Genomic DNA, 24,024 nt, shown 5'->3' on the forward strand with positions numbered 1-24,024 from the left:
TAAATTCGGCAGTAACAACAAAATGTGTAAAAAGTCAAGGGGTGTGAATGCTTTCTAAATGCACTGTATATTTAAGCCATAATGCACGAGGGGGGTGTGGTATATGGCCAATATACCACGGTGCCTTATTGCTATTATAAACTGGTTATCAACGTAATTAGATCAGTAAAAATGCATGTTTTGTCATACTCAAGGTATACGGTCTGATATACCAAAGCTGTCAGCCAATCAGCATTCAGGGCTCTAACCACCCAGTTTGTAATGAAAAACATATTGATATCTCCAAAATAAATACACGAGTGCAACAATAGTTTTTTTGTACGGACTTTTTATTCATGGTGAATGAAAGTGTTAGCTTTGAAGGCTTTGTTTGGACATTAGGGTAGAGGTGAGATTGTTCTTCTGGAAGTCAGAGGGTAGGCACAAGTTGAACGGTTGAAACGACTGAGGTACCTTGAAGGGTGTGGCAGAGCATGTCAGTCTATGTGATCACAGTGGGGCCCGTGCGGCCGGTCTTCTCGTGGAGCCCAGAGATCTTCAGTGCAATCTCCACCAGAGGTTTCAGCATGACCTGAGGAAGACAGTTAATCTTAGACAACAGCCCCTTACCATAACCGCTTCCCCATTACAGTCTTAACAAAGGACTCCACCTGGCCCTCGAGTAGGCCAAGCCGAGCATCTGCAATATTGCTTTCACTTTTCCAAACCTTTCAGATTTGTGAGCAAGGTGAAGGAGCCGAAATTAATCCGTTTCAGAGGGCCTCTTTATCCAAAATGATTATCAGGGAGTTTCTTCCCCTTCTGCCAGTCTGCCTTTCTTACTCTATCATTCTCCCTCCTGCCTAGAACACTTGATGAAGTGTCAAATCTGTACTTATTTAAAAAATATAAAAAAATCCCATGGTTCCTTTTCCCCCACTTCTTCCTGGCCCTGATATCAACCATGACTAAACTCTTAGCCAAACATTCCCTCTCAAGTCAACTAGGAATTCTGGAAGGCACGGTTGTTGGACCTGACGACCCAACGTGTCAAGGCAAATGGTTGTTAAATCTGACATCAGAGATGCACTCAGGTGTGCCTCAAGGATCAATTTTAGTTTATTGTCTATAATCAACAACATTGATTGAGACAGCTGATGTCATCTGCATAAAAATGTACACTGTTCTCTTTTCAAGTGGCAGCAGTCTGACTGGCTTTTGAAAAAGCTCATAACAGCTTTTAAACATCATTCAACTGAATCTGTACGGTTTGAAGCTTGCGCTGAATTCCTCTAAAAACTAAATGAATGGTATTTTCCAATGCTAAACACTTTGAAAACCATGTCGTGACTACCTTGGCAGGGCAGTCCATAGAGCAAGTTAAAGCCTACAAATATCTGGGCGTTTGGGTGGACGAGAAGTTGAGCTCCTTGTCAGGAAACTCAAGCTGTGTAAAGAATTTTATTAGCGGCAGAAAGCTTGTTTTATTTCCCTTTGCCACCAAAGTTGATTCGTTGTACTTTTCTCTCCGTGTTGGACTATGATGATACTATATGTGCAATCTTCAAGCTCTTCACTAAAGGTTCTTGACTCTGTATATCAGGCAGCCCTTCATTTAGTCACTAACCAGATGTCTAACTCCTCATTGTGATCTCTACAGTGCGGTCGGCTGGACATAGCAACAAGACTCAAGCACCGGTACATTATTACTTAAAAGGCCATTTTATCCATCCTCTCTTCTAGCTCGAAAATAAAAACAGATAAAAGCTCAGATCCCAATCTTGTTTTATACTGACAGTGCCGAACATTAGAACAGAGCATGGGGGGGGGGGGGAAGTATTTTCATTACTCAGCCCCCTGGTCTTGGAATTCCCTCCAAGCCAACCTAAAACTACAGGACCTGGTGTCCCTAGAAGAGTTCAAAGGACAACCAGATTAACAGGTTGTTGAGACATGTATTTGTTCCTAGTTGTCACCCGAAGTAACTACTTATGCATATTGTTTACCTTGAACCGTTTTTGATTCTGGAACTTGACGTATTGCACTTGTTTCTTTCCGGACTCGTGTCGTGTACATGTTCTTTACTGACATGCTGCTTTTTCTATCATGATGCATCTTCATCTGGTTTGATGCATCTTTGGTCCGCCTGTTTGTCTGAAACTGATGCGTTCATGCTGCTGTCTTGGTCCAGGTTTCTCTTGAAAAATATTTATTTAAAAATCGCAACACTACTAATCTGGTTAAATAAAACTCTAAACAAGCTGTCTGCTAGGTCCAGATTCCAGGCCTCCCCCTCCGGGCTGAGGGGAAGCCTTTTGAGGGCTATTCCCTCTGACAACGTAACAAACCTTGGAAGTGTGTGTGTAAATACTTCATCTCCCATCGAGCCGTCATGACAAGTGCAAGGGCTCCCCCACTCTGCCCTGTCACATTCCATCATCCAAATCAGAAGACCCCAGCTGCTCCTCAGCCCTCAGGTCTCACCTGTGCGTCGCCGTAGATCTTGGCGGGGTCTTTCTCGTAGCTGTCTATGTAGAGCCTGACGGTCGCCCCGGCGCTGCCTGTCCCACTGAGACGGAAGATGATCCTGGAGCCGTCGGAGAAGACGATCCTCAGACCCTGAGAGACAGAGAGAGAGTTAAACCTGACTATATGATGACTATGGTGAAATGACTTATGAAAGTCAATTTACTGGAAATACGGAGCAAAAACGAATAACAACAATGGCATTTTTCAAGGTACAATATGCAAGTGCCTCTGGTGATACTTCAAGTCCCTAAATAGGGAGGATCAATCATGTGATGGTCATCTTTCGATTAACAAAATTGCTATAAATATCCATCACTCGTTATCATCAAACTATACTGACTAAATAGATCCCCCACATTGCATGTTGCAATGCCTCTGCCGAGACGCCCCCCTGGGTCCTGTCTCTAACCTGGTTCTTGGAGACGCTGCCGTCCACGGGGTCGGTGTAGGCAAAGTTGTCAGAGACTGCCACCTCATAACTTTTATCTCCCGACGAGAACTTCTGGCCCACAAAGGACTTGTCAAACATCGTAGCCTCCAGCTCCTTGATCATGGTGTTGGCTTTGTCTGAGTCCACCTCTTCATAGTCATACCTGGTGTAGATTGGATGGGTTGGGGAATGGTCTTAATAGGAAGACTAAATAAGCGCTCTCAACTGTCAATGTGTGCATACTCCACGAGATGAGTGGCGTTAAAATAGTCAAGTGGACCACCTTAACGAATGTGTACATTTATGGAGGCTATCATCGAAGAACTTGATATAAAAGAAAGCCTAACAAATAGTTCTATAAGCACTCCAATACTCTGAGAAACAAAGGCCCACAGAATGTGGCCCTGATCCAGATAGACTGTAGTTCTCTAGCTCACCACTGGAGGGTAACAGAGTAGCAGAGTCCATCCCAGACTTACCTGGTGAAGAAGTTCCTGCCAAATTTGTTCCAGTGGTCTTTCATGATCTCCTCCACACTCTGCTTCCTGTGGGCTAGGATGGACATCCAGGCCAGCACCGCCCACAAGCCGTCCTTCTCACGGATGTGATCAGAGCCTGGGGGTAAACAACGAAGAGAGGAGGGGAAGAAGAGTGGTGGTTAAGACATGTGCTAGCACCTCTCACCAGAATGCCTTGCCCAACTGACTGGAACGAAGTAATACCATGAATTCGATTTATCAAAATGTTTGAGCTGATGGGCCATAGTAAACAGGCTAGATCTGGATGTTATATTACTTGAAAATGTGGATCCCTCACTCACCAGTGCCGAAGCTCTCCTCTCCGCACAGAGACAGCTTGCCAGCGTCCATAAGGTTGCCGAAGAACTTCCAGCCAGTAGGTGTCTCATACAGATTCATTTTCAGGGCTTTAGCCACACTGAGGGACAGAGAGAGCAAAAGAGCTCATTTTCATGTCCTAACTCCGGCACTTAAACACTGATGAGGAAACTAGGAGCGGCAGGTAGCCTAGTGGTTAGAGCATTGGGCCAGTAACCGAAAGGTTGCTGGATCGAATCCCAAGCTGACAAGGTAAAAATCTGTCGATCTGCCACTGTTCCCCGGTAGGCCGTCATTGTAAATAAGAATTTGTTCTTAACTGACTTGCATAGTTAAATATATATATATTTTTTTTTAAATGCTGATTATGACACCTACAGCTACTGATGTCACAGGAAGGCCAAAAAGATCATCAAGGACAACAACCACCCAAGCCATTGCCTGTTCACATCGCTTCCATCCAGAAGGCGAGGTCAGTACAGGTGCATCAAAGCTGGGACCATCTATTGCACCTTGCCTATGCCGCTCGGCCAATGCTCATCCATATATTTATATGTACATATTCTCATTCACCCCTTTAGATTTGTGTGTATTAGGTAGTTGTTGGGAAATTGTTAGATAACTTGTTAGATATCACCGCACTGTCGGAACTAGAAGCACAAGCATTTCGCTACACTCGCATTAACATCTGCTAACCATGTGTACGTGACCAATAACATTTGATACATTAATAAATAAATATTTAATGCACAACCAAGAAGAAGCTATGAACGGACTGTGTGTGGACGTTAGGCTCACTTGTCCAGAGCTCCGCTTGTGGGCATGCTGCGGGCCAGACCTTTGACCCCAGTCTTCTGGAAGTAGGGGATGCAGGCGATGTTGGCTGCGATGACGGCCACAGAGTCCGATGGGTTGACGAAGAAGCCATGCTTTCCCAGGACCATGTTACGATCCTGTGGAGCAGAAAGGAGAGGGTAGGGAAGGAAAGGGAAGGAGAGGGTAGGGAAGGAAAGGGAAGGAGAGGGTAGGGAAGGAAAGGGAAGGAGAGGATCAGCATCTGAACAGACTGCAGCAGAGACTAGGTAAAGAAGACGTTTGGATGGATTGTGAGCTGACTCAAGGACTGGTTCTACTGACACTAGGGAACACCAGTCACGCAAGGAATAGTTTCAATTACAGGCTTCCTACAGCCCCCCCGACTGTCTACTTACACCGTCCCCGTCGAAGGCGGCTCCAAGGTCGTACTCTCCTCCCTTCATGGCGTTGACCAGGTCAGAAGCGTAGGTCAGATTGGGGTCTGGGTGGTGACCACCAAAGTCCTCCTTGGGGACACAGTTGAAAGCACCATCGGCGGCAGCGCCCAACTCCTCACAAACTATCTTCTTCACATAGGGTCCAACCACTGTGGAGGGGGGGCGAGAGGGTAAAGGTTATTATGTATAGGGGTGTGGATGTGCATTGTGTGTGTGCTGGGAATCTAACTGAACTAAAAACAGCATTTAAGAGATTGGACTCATTTGGACAACATGTCACAGTCCTAAAGACACAAAACGGTGTTTGTCCTGGGGATACAAACAGTACTGAGAGCCGGAATCTAGTTCATCTACCTTGCTTAGACATAATAAAAAATTAAAAAATATGTATGTATATACATACATACAGTTGAAGTCGGAAGTTTACATACACTTAGGTTGGAGTCATTAAAACAATTTTTTCAACCACTCTACAAATTTCTTGTTAACAAACTATAGTTTTGGCAAGTCGGTTAGGACATCTACTTTGTGCATGACATAAGTCATTTTTCCAACAATTGTTTACAAACAGATTATTTCACTGTATCACAATTCCAGTGGGTTAGAAGTTTACATACACTAAGTAGACTGTGCCTTTAGACAGCTTGGAAAATTCCAGAAAATGATGTCATGGCTTTACAAGCTTCTGATAGGCTTATTGACATAATTTGAGTCAATTGGAGGTGTACCTGTGGATGTATTTCAAGGCCTACCTTCAAACTCAGTGCCTCTTTGCTTGATATCATGGGAAAATCAAAAGAAATCAGCCAAGACCTCAAAAAAAATTTGTAGACCTCCACAAGTCTGGTTCATCCTTGGGAGCAATTTCCAAACGCCTGAAGGTACCACGTTCATCTGTATAACCAATAGTACACAAGTATAAACACCATGGGACCACGCAGCCGTCATACCGCTCAGGAAGGAGACGCGTTCTGTCTCCTAGAGATGAACGTACTTTGGTGTGAAAAGTGCAAATCAATCCCAGAACAGCAGCAAAGGACCTTGTGAAGATGCTGGAGGAAACAGGTACAGAAGTATCTATATCCACAGTAAAACAAGTCCTATATCTGTCTCTTATACACATCTAGATGTGTATAAGAGACAGGCTCCCATCGTTATGTTTGGAGGAAAAAGGGGGAGGCTTGCAAGCCGAAGAACACCATCCCAACCGTGAAGCACGGGGGTGGCAGTATCATGTTGTGGGGGTGCTTTGCTGCAGGAGGGACTGGTGTACATCACAAAATAGATGGCATCATGAGGGAGGAAAACTATGTTGATATATTGAAGCAACATCTCAAGACATCAGTCAGGAAGTTAAAGCTTGGTCGCAAATGGGTCTTCCAAATGGACAATGACCCCAAGCATACTTCCAAAGTTGTGGCAAAATGGCTTAAGGACAACAAAGTCAAGGTATTGGAGTGGCCATCACAAAGCCCTGACCTCAATCCTATAGAACATTTGTGGGCATAACTGAAAAAGCGTGTGCGAGCAAGGAGGCCTACAAACCTGACTCAGTTACACCAGCTCTGTCAGGAGGAATGGGCCAAAATTCACCCAACTTATTGTGGGAAGCTTGTGGGAGACTACCCAAAACGTTTGACCCAAGTTAAGCAATTTAAAAGGCAATGCTACCAAATACTAATTGAGTGTATGTAAACTTCTGACCCACTGGGAATGTGATGAAAGAAATAAAAGCTGAAATAATTCTCTACTATTATTCTGACATTTCACATTCTTAAAATAAAGTGGTGATCCCAACAGACCTAAAACAGGGAATTTTTACAGGAATTGTGAATAACTGAGTTTAAATGTATTTGGCTAAGGTGTATGTATGTAAACTTCAACTGTATGTATGTATGCATGTAAATAAATAAAAGCCAATTCAATACAAAACATGGGAGATGGTGGAGGTGTCATACAGCAGCCAGCACCAGAGAGGTAGGCTACAGTACGTGATCCATACCTCCATGCATGGCGTCCAGACGGACTTTAATGTGATTGGCTCCAGACACCAGCCCCTTCAAGGCATGGAAGTCGAAGATTCCCCTCAGCATCTCAGCGTAGGCCTCCACAGAGTCCACAATCTCCACTGTAGAGGATAAACAGCAGAGTTGGGATTGATAAGACTTACTGTAGCATTTTTGTAGACTCAGGATAAAACAGACAAATTATAAAACTACATTGCATATGCACATACTTTAGATCACAGTGCTTTACTGATTGCAATAACACCTGAACTTCAGTGGCTTGCCCAAGGATTTGTACCAGTGAGCTTCTCACAGATTTGGTCTCCAAGCTAACCGATCCCAGTCAGTTGAGATCTGACACCCAGCTATTCCCGTCCAATCATACAATACCTGTCATGGGCTTGAACGTGTCCACATCGAAAGTCTGCTTGCCGATCTTGGAGATGTCCACTTTGAGGTCAGGGCAGATGTGGTACTCTGTTAGGCTCTTGCTGATCTGGAAGATTTTGTCTGTGATTCCCTCTGGAGCAGGACCTGGGGCAGAGACATACAGTAGGGTGAGGAGGATAAGGAAGAGGTTAGAGAAATGCTATGCAATACAGTAAAACAGCCATACTCATCACCACTATGTATACTAAACTTTGTCTTCAAATTATCGATTGATGTATATCAGCATTGCTCTGCGCACCCTATCCTGAAACGTGCTCCACCTTACTAGCTGACTTTGCCGACTATGAAGGGGAAAAAATGACTTACTGTGTGATATGTGGTTGTCCCATCTAGCCATCTTAAGATGAATGCATTGGATAAGAGTGTCTGCTAAATGGCTAAATTGTAAATGTAAATCTTCATCAAAGGTCAGTGAAGTTCAAACGTTACCCTCCAGCACAGTCTCATCCCCTGTTCCTATCTCTCACCGGTCTCTCTCCTCTGAGTTTTCCCTTTCTCTCTCCTGTGTCTCTCTTTCCAGTCTCTCTCCTCCCTTCCCATCCCCTTCCTGTCTTACTACCTCTCCATTTCATCTCTCTCCATTTCCTCGCTCTCCTTCCTATCCCTCTCCTCTCCCATCTCACCTCCGGAGGCTATGTTGTACTTGATGCCAAAGTCTCCGTTGGGGCCACCGGGGTTGTGGCTGGCCGTGAGGATGATTCCTCCCACAGCTTTGAGCTTGCGGATCACACAGGACACAGCAGGGGTGGACATGATGCCATCCTGACCGATGATCAGGTGGCCGATCTACATGGAGACAGGAGAGAAAGCGAGGGACGGGGAGAACAATGGGCTAATCAGCTTTCTCTGATGTCATTTTTTAATATATGTTATACTGTGGAGAATATTCCCTGCCGTTCTGCGCGTGCCACATTTGCATATTCTCTGGTCAGAATCTGCCCGAACCTGTTGAGTGGAGCAGCGTATTTCCCCCCTGGCCTTTTGTTGTTTCATTACTGATAATAACTTTGTACATGTGTGCATACCTGCAACAGTAAGTACCTTATAATTTGTATCAACATTTCCTTGTTGTAATTATGCTGTTGTTTCTACCCAAGCACACAGAGTTAAGTTATTTTCCATTGCTAGCTAATTTAATTGATTTGCACGTGGTGGCCTCATGCCCAATAATTGGTACATGTATAGAGAATGTGTAGCCCGTCTTCTTTAATTATAACCGCAGACACGAGAGGTACTCATTTCATAGCCTTTATGGTATCATTTTCTGTTCATGTGTTTAAGTCCATTTCTCCATTAGTTCTGCATGCTACTATGGCGTCAGAGAATCGCTAGCTTCTTTTACTCCCTTGAAGTGGTCATCATGGCCCTTTGGCCTGTTCATTGTATAGCTCTGCCCTGCCCCCTTGTGGAGCTTTTTAATTAGGTTTTGCCTATGTTAATCAACGGTGCAATATAACTGTCATATTGTCATTATGCCTTACTGCTCTAATAGTTGCTTATTATTTTACCGCTGTGATATTGTCTTGATGCTTATATCCTGATATTGTACCAATATTGCATACTAATTACCATTTCTTAACTCTGTACTTTCAGAAAACCACACACACATTTTGAAACCCCTGTGAATATATTTCCAGTAAACATCTTAAACATAACTGGACATCTTTCTTACCGAAGATTGAGGCCAGCTTTTGTATGACTAGCAACATTTAGTGAATGCACTGTAGACTCCTTTACACACTGTACATCCTATTTCTTTTCATTACATTCACCCATTCAGTCTACACACAGTGTGAGGATGAAAACACGAGAGGAGTATACTGATTCAACATGCCAGTGGTGAGGTCAGGCTGCTATGTGGAAGCTCAACAAGCAACTGAGCGACACGGGATAGTATGGAAAGTAAACCATGTTCGGGGGTTGGTAGGATATTGTGTTTACAATATTGCGAAATCTACTGGGCAGCATATAGCCTCGAGGTTAGAGCGTTTGGCCAGTAACCGAAAGGTCATTGGTTCAAATCCTGGAGCTGACAAGGGGAGAGAAAAAAAGGCACTTGACCCCAATTGCGCCTGGGGAGTCTCTCAGGGGGAGTTGGGATATGCAAGAAACACATTTCTCGTAACAGGACAAATATAAACTCTCCCCAAATTATTATTTTCATCATCAGTCTATTGTCGGTCTGTGACTACATCCGGGTAACATCCCCTTTAACTTACCTAATAGGCCTTCATCAAAAGTTAAGATGACACGGGCAGCAAATGAAACGCACCAATACATTATTTATCGTGAATATGATGCAGACAGAGTGGAGTTGATGATCATGACGTTCATTTTGTGTAGGATCATAATGGGACAGATCCGATTGGAGCTATATGGTGTGATAATGACGTTGGTCTGTCTGTACATCGTGTTCAGCCAGGAGGTCATTGTGTGTCTAGTTTAACAAGATGTGCCTGTGTACCCAAATGCCCATCTCTCTGTAATGCAAACCGCAGGGCTACGTGACAGCACGCCACCACGCCTTCCTCTAAAGTCGCAGAGGGAACGAACAGAACGTACGGCTGTGCGTGACACTGACATCCAAAAACAGTCTCTCCTAATAAAATAACCCCTCGGTGTTGCACTTTTTCCCGATTATTACAAACTTGCAAAGAACCGTTGTCTTTGTTTGTATACTAAATATTCATGGCAAGGAAGAGTGCTCACTGACTGGATATGCTACATAAGGGGAACCGGATGGTGTTGTGTTGTTTTGCGTCACCTGGGGAAAGGGCAAGGGTATCCTACCATTTAACATGCCATCTCCGTGCACTTCATCGAAAGATCAGCGGGGTCATTTAGCACCAGAGACAGTCTAAGAACTCCACTGACCCCTATCACGTTCCGATACATGGGGGCTTGCACGTCAGTGAACTTCAAAGTCAACGAGGATCCAATACTTTCTTTAAAATGATCCTATGTATGTGATTTGATATGAGAGAGAATTGTCATCTAGGCCTATATATTCCAAATTAATATAGTTTAAGCAAATGTAGGCTCAGGCTGATAGTTATTTTAGTCTACATGACAGCAATTGAAATGAATGTATCCGCCAACTTCAACACAATCACAGAAGCGTTACAATGTATAAACGATTGGAGCTGCCACTGTCAATACCGGGAGCTGTCAAAGATGCTAGGCTAGCTGCTGATGCTATGCACGTTTGAGGGTGAGGCCTAGGTTTAAAAGTCATGTTTTAGGAACTACAGCTGGACTATGACAGAATTATTACTGACCCCATTAGCAGCGGCGATCTGGATGATCAACTGAATGGCATCTTTCATGAAAAACCTTCCATCTCCTCCCACTACGAGCAGTCCAGGCTGACGCTCCGCTGGGTCGATGCAAGAAATAATGCTTTGAATGAAGTTCTCTGCATAGTGCTCATTCGTTTGAAAGACTGTCACCCTTTTCCTCAGGCCACTCGTACCAGGCTTCTGGTCGGGATATGCCTTGGTTTTGACTACTGTGATTTTTGTCATTTTCCCAAATAAAGTTGACAGCCCGTGTGATCCGCTGATTCAATGGAGGCGAATGCACCCCACAGCCTGCCACAAGTCCCCTTTGATCGGATCCCGCCCACTTTTACATTTAAAACGACAGTACTCCAATTTGAATTTAGGCCTGTCAGTGCATGAAGGAAACCATATTTCGCTTTGTAAGTAAAGATGCAAGATGTTGGATGCCACAGTGTACAGTGCTTCAGAAAGTATTCATACCCTTTGACTTATTCCACATTTGTTTTTTTTTACAACAGGGCTGTCAAACTCATTCCACAGAGGGCCGAGTGTCTGCAGGTTTTTTATTTTCATTTCAATTAAGACCTAGACAACCAGGTGAAGGGAGTTCGTTACTAATTAGTGACCGTAATTCGTGAATTCAGAAACTAGGCTCTCCATGGAATTAGTTTGAATGTGTTACAGCCTTAATTCAAAATGGATAAAATATTTTTTTTTTCACACTTATCTACATACAATACCCCATAATGACTAAGTGAAAACATGTTTTTAGAATTTTTTGCAAATGTATTGAAAATGAAATAGAGAAATATCTCATTTAGATAAGTATTCACACCCCTTAGTCAATACATGTTAGAATCACCTTTGGCAGCGATTACAGCTGTGAGTCTTTTCTGGGTAAGTCTCTAAGAGCTTTGCACACCTGGATTGTACAATATTTGCACATTATTCTTTTTACAATTCTTCAACTAGTGTTTTTGATTCATCCTCAGTTTTCCTATCACAGCTATTAAACTCACTGTTTTAAAGTCACCATTGGCCTCACCAGTCACCATTCATCTCTGGAAACTTGAGTTAGGAAGGAGGCCTGTATCTTTGTAGTGACTGGGTGTATTGATACACCATCCAAAGTGTAATAACCACCATGCTCAAAGGGATATTCAATCTCTGCTTTCTTTTATTAAAATGTTTACCCATCTCCCAATAGGTGCCCTTCTTTGCGGGGCATTGGATACCCTCCCTGGTTTTTGTGGTTGAATCTGTGTTGGAAATGCACTGCTCGACTGAGGGACCTTACAAATAATTGTACGTGTGGGCTACAGAGATGAGGTAGTCATTCAAAAGTCATGTTAACACACTATTATTGCACACATAGTGAGTCCATGTATCACGACTCAGGATATGACCCAGATGGAAACAAGAGACAAAGGGCTGTGAGACAGAGGTTTAATCCTAGACACATGGAAAGTGGGATGTATACGGAGGGTGCGGGGCAACAGAAGACAAACAGCAGTGGGAGATGTGGAAAGGGCCGATAAAGCGAGCGGAAAGTTTACGGGACTCCACCCGGAAGGGCAGATCCCGAGTGGAGAGCCATACCCTCTGCCCGAGACGATAGCGGGGAGCCGGGGTCCGGTAGCGGTCCGCTTGTCAACGATACCTGGAGGTGGTCTTAAGAAGAGTGGACCGGGCTCTCTTCCAGGTATGCCGACGGCGGCGGACGAACATCTGGGTCGAGAGTATGTTGATCTCTACCTCTTGCTCAGGGAAGAGCGGGGGCTGATAACCCACGGAAGAGCGGGGGCTGATAACCCACGGAGCACCTGAAGGACGAGAGACCAGTGGCCGAGCAGGGAAGGGTGTTCCGGGCATACTCCACCCCACACAAGTTGCTAGCTCCAGGTGGTGGGGTTGGCCGAGACGAGGCACCGAAGAGTTTTCTCTACGTCCTGATTGGCACCCTCCGGCTGGCCGTTAGATTGGGGATGAAATCCGGAGGACAGGCTGGCTGCCTAATAGATAGTCAGCGGAATTGTTCCAACAATGCACTGACGGCATGGTCATGGTGTTCCGCCAAGGTATGGAATCCTTCCATAAGGTTATGTAGTAACTCCTCGTGTCTTTCAATGGTGGCTCCTTGGGAGGAGACAGTGTTGCAGAGCTGGTCTGAGTCTGCTCGGTCAGTCATGGCCAGTTCGTACTATCACGACTCAGTATATGACCTAGATGCAGACACAGGAGGCGGATAGTATAATTCTCAGAATATTTATTATAACAAAGGGGCAGGCAAAGGTCAGGTCAAGAGCAGGCAGAGGTTCGTAATCCAAGGCAGAGTCAATCAGGGACAGAACGGCAGGCGGGCTCAGGGTAAGGACATGCAGAAAGGTCAGAACCGGGAAGACTAGAAAACAAAACTTGAGAACAGGAGAAACTAGAAAAATACTGGTAAGACCTGACAAAACAAGACGAACTGGCAACAGACAAACAAAAAATGCAGGTATAAATACACAGGGGATTATGGGGAAAAAGACAGGTGAAACAGATCAGGGTTGGACCCCATGCAACTTATGTGACTTGTTAAGCACATTTTTCCTCATGAACTTATATAGGCTTGCCATAACAAAGGGGTTGAATACTTCTTGACTCAAGACATTTAAGCTCTTTAAATTGTAATTAATTAAAAGATCAAAAATAAATACAAAAATTCTAAAAACATAATTTGACATTGACATTAAGGGGTATTGTGTGAAGGCCAGTGACAAAAAAAATCGACATTTAATCAACTTAAAATTCAGGCTGTGACACAAGAATATTTGGAAAATATCCAGGGGTGTGAATACTTTCTGAAGGCACTGTATTTGTGCCCCAACTCTGGCATCATGTCAACATCAGGACCCAGCTAGGCTCTGTAAATGAATAAAGAGCAAGGTTTGATACTCTCAGTCTCCCTTGTAGGACCCTTCAGCTGAATCTACAGAACATAGGTTGAAGAGTTCATTGTTCAATGTACACCTTGCATACACCATGCACTATATTTATTTACCTTTACAACTGACTATGTTCTCTCAGAATATATTGTTAATTCTGTGTGGCACTAATTCGTTATATGGAATAATACACTCAAACATTCCCATCCATTTCAGATTCAGGTCTACAGATTTCACCAAATGCATATGACATGTACATACAAAAAATATCTACTCACTTTGAAAACATCTGACAAACTTAGATTTTGTGGTGAACCATCACTTTAACCTGGAAATAAGGCAATGAGTAAAGAAGCCAAGGTGCTTCAGTTAGTCCAACAAGAGACCATGCACAAGAACCAAACAGCAGGTTCAGAAAGACAACCAGAAAGCTACTAAGATTCTTGAGGAAATGTGTACAACAACTTCAAGCCCAAAAATCTGAGCCACATGGGTATGCTGCCATTGTGACAGAGCCCTGGCAGGGTCACAGTCTAGTTTGTCTATTGTGTCATTCTCTGTTTGAATACCGCACCCAACCCAAAGCAGTGCAGAGTTTATCAACAGGGTCTGCCCGTCATCGTGAGGCTGCCCTCTTATTTGATGAATAGAATAATAACATGCAAGAGGGCAGCGCTAAGGTCATCAAAATGGAATCAATCATTGAAACATGGCTAAACGGACATGGATGTAGAAGGAATTAGACATTCCATTGTGGTATTAGGAAAAGCAAAATGTAACTGATCAACAAGTTGTTGCTAAACTTGGTGGCTCTTTATTTCACAGTCCACTATTAAACTGGTATTAACTCCCTTAAGAGTAATTTACTTAACTAGTTACTTTGAAAAAGTAGTTCACAACCTCAACTACTTTGTGATAAATTATCATATCTAGACCCGAAATGTCATGGACTACAACCTGCAAGTCAGATGTTAACAGAATGTGTAATTTAACATATTGAACAAAAATACTGTTTCAAGTAAGAATTGGGCAGGTCTGATTGTGAAAAAAAGAAAGGGAATTCTTGCCTACTTCACCCATAGTCTTTTCTTTTAGCAAAAAGAGTAGTGTGTAGTTCCACTAGTTAGCTACACCTCTACATGGCAAAAAAGAAATTAACTACTGAAAAAAACACTACCAAGATTTTAATTTAGTTCAACTGCCACCAAGCTACTGCAAAATGTAGTTCAATTACTAACTATATGTAGTTCACTGCTCCAGCACTGGTGCTATCACTGCTCCAGCACTGGTGCTATCACTGCTCCAGCACTGGTGCAATCACTGCTCCAGCACTGGTGCAATCACTGCTCCAACACTGGTGCTATCACTGCTCCAACACTGGTGCTATTACTGCTCCAGCACTAGTGCTATCACTGCTCCAACACTAGTGCTATCACTGATCCAGCACTGGTGCTATCACTGCTCCAACACTGGTGCTATCACTGCTCCAACACTGGTGCTATCACTGCTCCAACCTGGGCCTATCACTGCTCCAGACATCTGGTGCTATCACTGCTCCACACATGGGCACAATGCATCCACTGCTCCAACACTGGTGCATTATCACTGCTCCACACTGGTGCTAATCACTGCTCTCACGACCTGGTTGCTATCACTGCTCCAACACTGGTGCTATCACTGCTCCAACACTGGTGCTATCACTGCCTCCAAACACTGGTGCTATCACTGCTCCAGACTGGTTGCCTATCACTGCTCCAACACTGGTGCTATCACTGCCTCCAACACTGGTGCTATCACTGCTCCAACACTGGTGCTATCACTGCTCCAACACTGATGCTATCACTGCTCCAACACTGGTGCTATCACAGCTCCAGCACTCCAACAAGTAAAGCGTTGCCAATCTTGTTGTAGTGAGAAAGGAAGAGTGGAATGGGGTTCCGCAGACTAAATACAGCTCACATGTCATGTGACATTTACCAACGGGTTCTACGGTTACAGTATTGAAAGTCAAAGGGCAAAATAATGGCCTGGAGGATATTAATAGGGGGTCAAGACTGTTCTCAGCGCTAAAGGCCAAGGGCGAATTAAGTGCAGGCCTTAATGGAGAGCACAGGAATGTAGCTGACTGCCAGGCTGCAGCTGCAGGGCTCTCACTCATACCATTTTTTGACACAATCGTCCCAACCTGAACCATACTGTGCAGGCCTTTTCAGCATGATTACAGCATGTATGGTCGATGCATAACCAGGTCAGAGCAGTACAGCTCGGCTCAGTAGTGTAAAAAATGTAGGCCTGACGGAAGCGCACAGGAGTGTGTCTTACTGCCAGGCAGCTCTCACAGGGCTTTCACAGCCACCCTCATACCCTTTTCACACAAGCCAACCTGAACCATTCTGTGCTATTTTCTTTTCACATTGTCCTTTCAAACACGGTTCCAGCAACTATGGTAGATGCGAAACCACTGCACCTCAGTAGTGTGAAACAGGTAACAGAATAAGGGTCTAGCGCAGTGTGGTGAATAGGTGTATCACAGTGTCTATTGGTTCATCTATTATTTTAAATTAGAGATGTATTTTTTGAGTTTTGAAAGACATGTAATGATGCAATATTGTTAGAGATATAGCACTATAGCAAATATGAGGCCTGAGCACACTAGTTGACACATTTTATACCATGGTATTGTTGCATACTCATTTCTGATTGGCTTGTAGGGAACTCTAGAGCACACATTATGTAAGCATTAACACATAAACTGTGTTCAAATACTCATACTAACAGCACTAACCATTCTATTTGTGATGTAAATTGAGTATGTAGTATGCTTATTGGTCATAGTATGGATATAGTTTGTATACCAAAAGTTCCCGGATGTCGTACTACATTTGCCAAAATACGAAGTATACAAGCAGGGGACACTATTTCTGGGGTTTTAGTGCCCATAATGCAATTCTTCAGCAAATGGGTGTGGCTTCACAACATTTTCAGATTTGAAGAAAATGGCGGAAAATATGCAGCCGAATTCCGGAAGCCTTAACAAGCTCAGTATTAATGGCTACAATTTGCAAAGTATCTTGAACTACCGTAAGTATAAAAAGTGTTGTGACATAAAGTGGATAAAGACAACAATAACTCCTCCACTCCAGCAGAGGCCGGGCTATCTCCAACATCTCCGGCAGTGGCAGAGGCACCTGAAAGGATGGGCTCCATATTCTGAGATCGATAGAAGATGGAGCCCAATAGTGACGCACACTGGTCTTGTTACTGTGGCCAGACACCGCCATCACCTCCCGTGTCTCCTTGCCAGCTTTAAGTTTAAAGTTTTAAAGTCATGTGCACAAGTACAGTGAAATGCCTTTCTTGCAAGCTCTAAACCCAACAATGCAGTAATCAATATCAATGTAGTAATAAAGAAATAAAAAAGAGAAAAATAATAAAGAAATATAGAACACGAGAATTTATTAAGCTATATACAAGGTCCATTCCAAATTAAGTGAGTGTGTTGGAGTGTCAGTGTGTGTGAGTGTGTAGAGTCAGTGCAAAAATAAAATACAAGGGTCAACTCATATAGTCCGTGTAGCCATTTTGTTAGCTATTTAGCAGTCTTATGGTTTGGGGATAGAAGCTGTTCAGGAGCCTGTTGGTGTCAGACTTGATGAACCGGTACACCTTGCTGTGTGGAAGCAGAGAAAACAGTCTATGGCTTGGGTGGCTGAAGTCTAAGGATTTTCCGGGCCTTCCTTTCACACCGCCTGATATAGAGGTTCTGGATGGCAGGGAGCTCGGCCCCAGTGATGTACTGAGCTGTCCGCACCACCCTCTGTGCACCACCCTCTGTAGCGCCATGCGAAAGAGGGCGGTGCTGTTGCCTACCAAGCAGTGAAGCAGCCAGTCAAGATGCTCTCAATGGTGCAGCTGTAGAATGTTTTGAGGATTTGAGGGGCCATGCCAAACCTTTTCAATCTCCTGAGGGGGAAAAGGGGCTGTTGAGCCTTCTTCACGACTCTGAGTGTGTGGACCATTTTTAAGTCCTTAGTGATTTGGACGCCGAGGAACTTGAAGCTCTCGACCCGCTCCACTGCAGCCCCATCAATGTGAATGGGGCCATGCTCGCCCCACGTTTCCTTTAGTTCACGATCAGCTCCTGACGTCGAGGCAAAGGTTGTTGTCTCGGCACCACACTGCCAGGTCACTGACCTCCTCCATGTAGGCTGTCTCATTGTTGCCGGTGATCAGGCCTACCACCGTCGTGTCGTCAGCAAACATGATGATGGTGCTGGAGTGATTAGTGAGTAATTGTGCTGCTGTTGACATCACTGAGTGGTTTGTGTATTTCTGGGAGAGACCTGAAATGACATGATGCATAATTGTTCACAAATTGTCAACACACCAACAGAAATGTTTGGCTCCGTACCAGCCTCTTTGCTGATCCTGGCCATCATGCTGGACCCCCATTGGCTCCATGGAGTACCAGGTATTTATCAGGCTCAGTTCCAGTCCTGCGCTTTGGGTTCTTGTAGAATACAGGGGCTCCAGGGCGTAGTCTGTCTATGTACTGTAGCTCTTAAATGATGCCACAGGACAATTAGGATCTCCAGGTGTGGCATACATAAAACACTTCAGCTGCTTCTTGTCTGTCTCTGTTTTGGAGGCAGGATTTTTTGTTGCCTCATTGAAGAACAGGGACACATACTCCAAACCATTCTCATCCTCCCTGACCACAAAGGAGTTGGGTTTCAGGTCCCTCAGGCCCTCTCTACCCCGCCTCGCCATAGTGAGCTGGATGTCTAGCCACACTTAGCGCACCAGACCTGTTGTTATCATCGGAGAGAGGACAGGTGATGCCTTCAGCTTCTGCATGTCAGCTGGGGAAATGGCAGGATGATGTTGTGACCTGTCCTCCTGATTGCGTCTGTAAGTTTAAGGCACCGATGTGAAAACATTGTTTGACGATTTAAATCTCTTGTTTGTTATGATACTGATGGTGTGTTCGTCCCACTGCAGGTGAATTAAGATGCCTGTTTAGGCCGGCTCCCAGCCCCACGTAGCTGCTGATGGGGTACTTGTCATCTGTAGACGTCCTCACCTCAGCGTAGAACCGGTGCAGGTTTTGCATCTTCTTCTCCATCAGTCTCCCAATTTAATTCACCCCTGCGTGCACAGCCCTATCGGTGAAAACTGTCAAGGACCAACTAGTAACCTTTTCTCTCTCAATCTGGTCCAGTTGACATGCTGATAGCTGGACATGCCTGTTCTTTATCTTTGGTCTTTCCTCAACAACTGTTGCTTATGGGAGTGAGGCCCCCATATGAATCAACATTTATCACAAAATCCTAAATGTTTCTGTCTCTTTGATGTGTTGCTATTGAATGTCAGTTAGTTATACTAATTACCGTCATCTGATTTAAATATGTGTTCAATTCACGAGAATAAGTTAGTAGGTAGGTAAAATAAGGGAAATCCAAAGCATCAAGTTTTAGATACACATTTGGCAAAATTGATAATATTACAGAACATGTTCAAAGATTCATAAACAGCTGCGCTCTGGTTCCTGTAGCACCTTACTTGCCCATAAAGCTCCCGGAAAAAAAGTATCCATTCATGTTTGACTTCTATTGAACAGTGGACTAGCATGATAGCTAGCTAGCTACATTTCAGTATAGAGGAAGAGGCAAAGCCTCGTATACTGTGCCTTCAGAACATGTTCATTCCCCTTGGCTTATTCCAATTTTTTTTGTGTTACAGCCTGAATTCAAAATGGATTAAATATATATTTTCCTCACTCATCTACACACAATACCCCATATTGAAAATGAAATACCTGTTAGAATCACCTTTGGCAGAGATTACAGCTGTGAGTCTTTCTCTAAGAGTTTTGCACTCATGGAATTTACAATATTTGCACATTATTATTTTTTATATTATTCAATCTCTTTCAAGTTGGTTGTTGATCATTGCTAAACAGCCATTTTCAAGTCTTGCTGTAGATTTTCAAGCTGATTTAAGTCCATACTGTAACTAGGCCACTCAGGAACATTAAATGTCATCTTGGTAAGCAACTCATGTGTATATTTGGAATTATGTTTTAGGTTATTGTCCTGCTGGAAAACTCCTTAGGCCTTGCCCATGACAAACATACCAATAACATGATACAGCCACCACCATGCTTGAAAATATGAAGAGTTGCACTCAGTGATGTGTTGGATTTGCACCAAATATAATGTTTTGTATTCAGGACATACATTTCTTTGACACATTTTTTAAAAAGTACACAGCCATTTAACTCTGGTGAAATTCCTCAGTGGTTTCCTTCCTCTCTGGCAACTGAGTTAGGTAACTGTATTTCATTTTTTTATTTTTTATAACTAGGCAAGTCAGTTAAGAACAAATTCTTATTTACAATGACGGCCTACTACGGCCAAACCCATATGACGCTGGGCCAATTGTGCGCCGCCCTATGGGACTCCCAATCACAGCCAGATGTGATACAGCCTGGATTCGAACCAGGTACTATAGTGATGCCTCTTGTGTTGAGATGCTACGTAAGTTAGCGTCGCAAATTATTTCGCTACCTGAGTTGTTTTATTAGAAAAAACCTGTGAACTCAAATCCTGTAGCTGGCTAGCAAGTCCACCTCGTTATTGGAGTGTGGGAATGTTAGAATAGTATTTTACTTTTAAGATAGCCTTCATTGAAGTTTGCGGTTACGGATTTGAGGTGAGATTAAATTGTCCGCCATATTTTTTGTTTTGGTCAAGGCTTGAAGTTGGCGTATTGATACTTTGACGTCACATAGTGTCACGTATACTCCCGCTCCGGCCTCTAGGTCATCAGGCTGCTGATTATCCCGCACACCTGTCACAGTTGTCTCGTGCACCTGCGCCTCATGACACACACCTGGACTCCATCCCCTCCTTGATTATCTTATCTTCCCTGTTATTGACTCTGTTTTCATGTCGGTGCGTTGTTTGTGTTTTGTGTTCATTGTTTCTATTATTTATTAAAACACTCACTCCCTGAACTTGCTTCTGGACTCTCAGCACTCATTACATACTGTAGTATTTCAGTGAGTGATAAGGCTACTGCAGATAGTGTTGATAACAGGGAATTGTCAAAGGTTTAGAACCCAATTTAAGTCATAATGATTGCAGATTTCTCTGAACCCATTTTATAATTAAGCAACAAGGCACGAGGGGGTGTGTTATATGGCCGATATACCACGGCTAAGGGCTGTTCTTACGCGCAACGCGGAGTGCCTGGAAACAGCCATATACCACAAACCCCAGAGGTGCCTTATTTATATTATAAACTGGTTACCAACATAATTAGAACAGTAAAAGTAATTTGTCATACCCAATCAGCATTCAGGGCTCGAACCACCCAGTTTATAATTCCCTATAGACCATTTTAATATACTTTTTAGGAGGAGCGGTTTGTGAACCCTGGAACCCCAAAGAAATTCTGGTGCATTTGTAAACAACAGCTGTTATTTGGCAGCTGTGAACAGCTAGCTAGCTAAGCTAACTTAGTCTAGTTGTTTTCTCAAGTTCAAAATTAACATTTTGGATCATAGTATTCATGGGTGGGATGGTCCTGGGAAAATGTACGTTTATAGCTAGATTTCCCAAAGATGCATTGCCTGCATGAATAGTAACGTTAGCAGCAGCAGGAGGTGGCGCCGCTAGGATGATATGTAGCACATGTGGCTAAGTTGTTTATCAAGTTAACAGTATTCTAGGTAATGGCAGGTACCTAGCTATCTACATAAAATAGGATAGACAGCCATCCAATTATAGTTTAATGGCAGAGACCTTAGCTTGATTTGCTAAAAATGACAATTTAGCTACATAGCTATTTAAGCTAAATAGCTAATGAACATATTTCCAGTCCCAAAGAGAGAACTATGACAATACAAAAACTCAATAAAAACGAAATATCAAATGTTATATCATGTAAGAATAATGAAGCAAGTCCTGGTCTAATTTCTATGTTTCCTAATCTCAAATACAGAAACCTATGAAAGCTGCTAAACCCTGTCTGTGAACGAAGGTCCCAAAGAAAGTCCCAAGTCCTGGAGAGACTAAAGGGTATATCGCCAATGGGTTATATACAGTGCCTTCGGAAAGTATTCAGCCCCTTGACTTTTTCCACATTTTGTTACGTTACAGCCTTATTCTAAAATGTATAAAAAATGTTTTCCTCAGCAATCTACACACAATACCCCATAATGACAAAACAAAAACAGATTTTTTAAAATGTTTGCACATTTTTTACAAATAAAAACCCCCGAAATACCTTATTTACATAAGTATTCAGCCCCTTTGCTATGAGACCCGAAATTGAGCTGAGGTGTATCCTGTTTCCATTGATCATCCTTGAGATGTTTCTACAACTTGATTGGAGTCCAGCTGTGGTAAATTCAATTGATTGGACATGATTTGGAAAGGCACACACCTATCTATATAAAGGACCCACAGTTGACAGTGCACGACAGAGCAAAAACCAAGCCATGAGGGCGAAGGAACTGTGGGTAGAGCGCCGAGACAGAATTGTGTCGAGGCACAGATCTGGGGAAGGGTACCAAAACATTCCTGCAGCATTGAAGGTCCCCAATAACACAGTGGCCTCCATCATTCTTAAATGGAAGATGTTTGGAACCACCAAGACTCTTCCTAGAGCTGGCCGCCCGGCCAAACTGAGAATTCGGTGGAGAAGGGCCTTAGTCAGGGAGGAGACCAAGAACCTGAGGGTCACTCTGACAGGGCTCCAGAGTTCCTCTGTGGAAATGAGAGAACCTTCCAGAAGGACAACCATCTCTGCAGCACTCCACCAATCAGGCCTTTATGGTATTGGCCAGAAGAAAGCCACTCCTTCCGTGACAGCCTGCTTGGAGTTTACCAAAAGGCACCTAAAGACTCTCAGACCATGACGGTAAAGCATGGTGGTGGCAGCATCATGCTGTAGGGAAGTTTTTCAGCGGCAGGGACTGTGAGACTAGTCAGGATCGAGGCAAAGATGAACGGAGTAAAGTATAGAGAGATCATTGATGAAAACCTGCTCCAGAGCGCTCAGGACCTCAGACTGGGGTGAAGGTTCACCTTCCAACAGGACAACAACCCTAACCACACAGTCGAGACAACGCAGGAGTGGCTTCGGGACAAGTCTCTGAATGTGCTTATGTGGTCCAGCCAGAGCACAGACTTGAACCCGATCTAACATCACTGGAGACCTGAAAATAGCTGTGCAGCAACGCTCCCCATTCAACTTGACAGAGCTTGAGAGGATCTGCAGAGAAGAATGTGAGAAACTCCCTAAATACTGGTGTGCCAAGCTTGTAGCGTCATACCCAACAAGACTCGATGCTGTAATAGCTGCCAAAGGTGCTTCAACAAAGTTCTGAGTAAAGGGTCTGAATACTTATGTAAATGTGATATTTCACCCTTTTTTTTTTTATTATAAATTAGCAAAAATGTCTAAAAAACTGTTTTCACTTTGCCATTATGGGGTATTGTCTGTAGATTGAGGAAAATAATTAATTTGATCCATTTTAGAATAAGGCTGTGTTAGGTTCTAATTCTCAGAGTAGAAACTCGGACACTATGAACGTTTAAACCAATTTGATTCTTCCCAGAGGATCAATACAGCAGCATTAGACAACGACATTTCACACAAGCACTGATATTTAACCCTTCCTCCTAGGCTGAGTCTCCTCCTACACATCTGAAGAGCCAATGCATCTCTGTTGCTCGATAGAACCTTAGTGATATCTGTTCTTCCTTACTTCATCTGACCTGACCTCTACCCCAAAGTGCTCACTCCTCTTATCAATGCCTGTCACATGTGATCACTTTCCCTACACTCAGTACATTCCAAGCTTAATTGCACACACTATATGCCTTCCTCCTACAGATAACCATCAACTTCTGGTGTAGACCCTCTAAACCTAAGCACTCAATATTTCAATAGGATACCTGATAATTAACCCTATCCCAAGTTTAGGAGTTAATACCCAGAATCCATCAGCTGTAATGCAACAAAATGTGGAAAAAGGCAAAGGGTCTGAATACTTTCCAAATGCACTGTATATTTCCTAAAATGAGTGCTGATGTTTTTTCTTACCAACATTCGTAGCAAGGTCGGGGAGACCTGCGGGTGCTGGGTAGGCTGTGGGGTGGCGGAGGTTGTGGCAGGGGTAGAAGTCATAGTGGGGGTGAAGCTAACGGCTCGAGCCAGACTGGTTGCTTTTGGGATACGGATGGATAATTCTGGGTGCCAGTTCATAAAACCGTAAAACCAGTCTATGCCTGCCAACTGCCTTTCCTTATTCAATGTGTTT

General features: G+C 43.6%; 1 protein-coding gene across 1 annotated transcript; it reads right to left on the reverse strand.

Moving 5' to 3' along the window:
* Positions 1-310: 310 nt before the first annotated feature.
* On the reverse strand, positions 311-11,086 carry LOC111971365 (phosphoglucomutase-1). Its single transcript, XM_023998106.2, has 11 exons — positions 10,762-11,086; positions 8,107-8,269; positions 7,424-7,567; positions 7,030-7,155; positions 4,986-5,176; positions 4,573-4,727; positions 3,759-3,874; positions 3,418-3,553; positions 2,918-3,101; positions 2,464-2,598; positions 311-571 (listed from the first exon to the last, which is right to left on the reverse strand). Exons 1-11 carry the CDS (start codon positions 11,005-11,007, stop codon positions 482-484), a joined length of 1,686 nt encoding a protein of 561 aa, XP_023853874.1. The 5' UTR covers positions 11,008-11,086; the 3' UTR covers positions 311-481.
* Between the last annotated feature and the right edge of the window lie 12,938 nt (positions 11,087-24,024).

Source organism: Salvelinus sp. IW2-2015, linkage group LG13, assembly GCF_002910315.2.
Source record: "Salvelinus sp. IW2-2015 linkage group LG13, ASM291031v2, whole genome shotgun sequence".
Lineage (NCBI taxonomy): Eukaryota > Metazoa > Chordata > Actinopteri > Salmoniformes > Salmonidae > Salvelinus > Salvelinus sp. IW2-2015.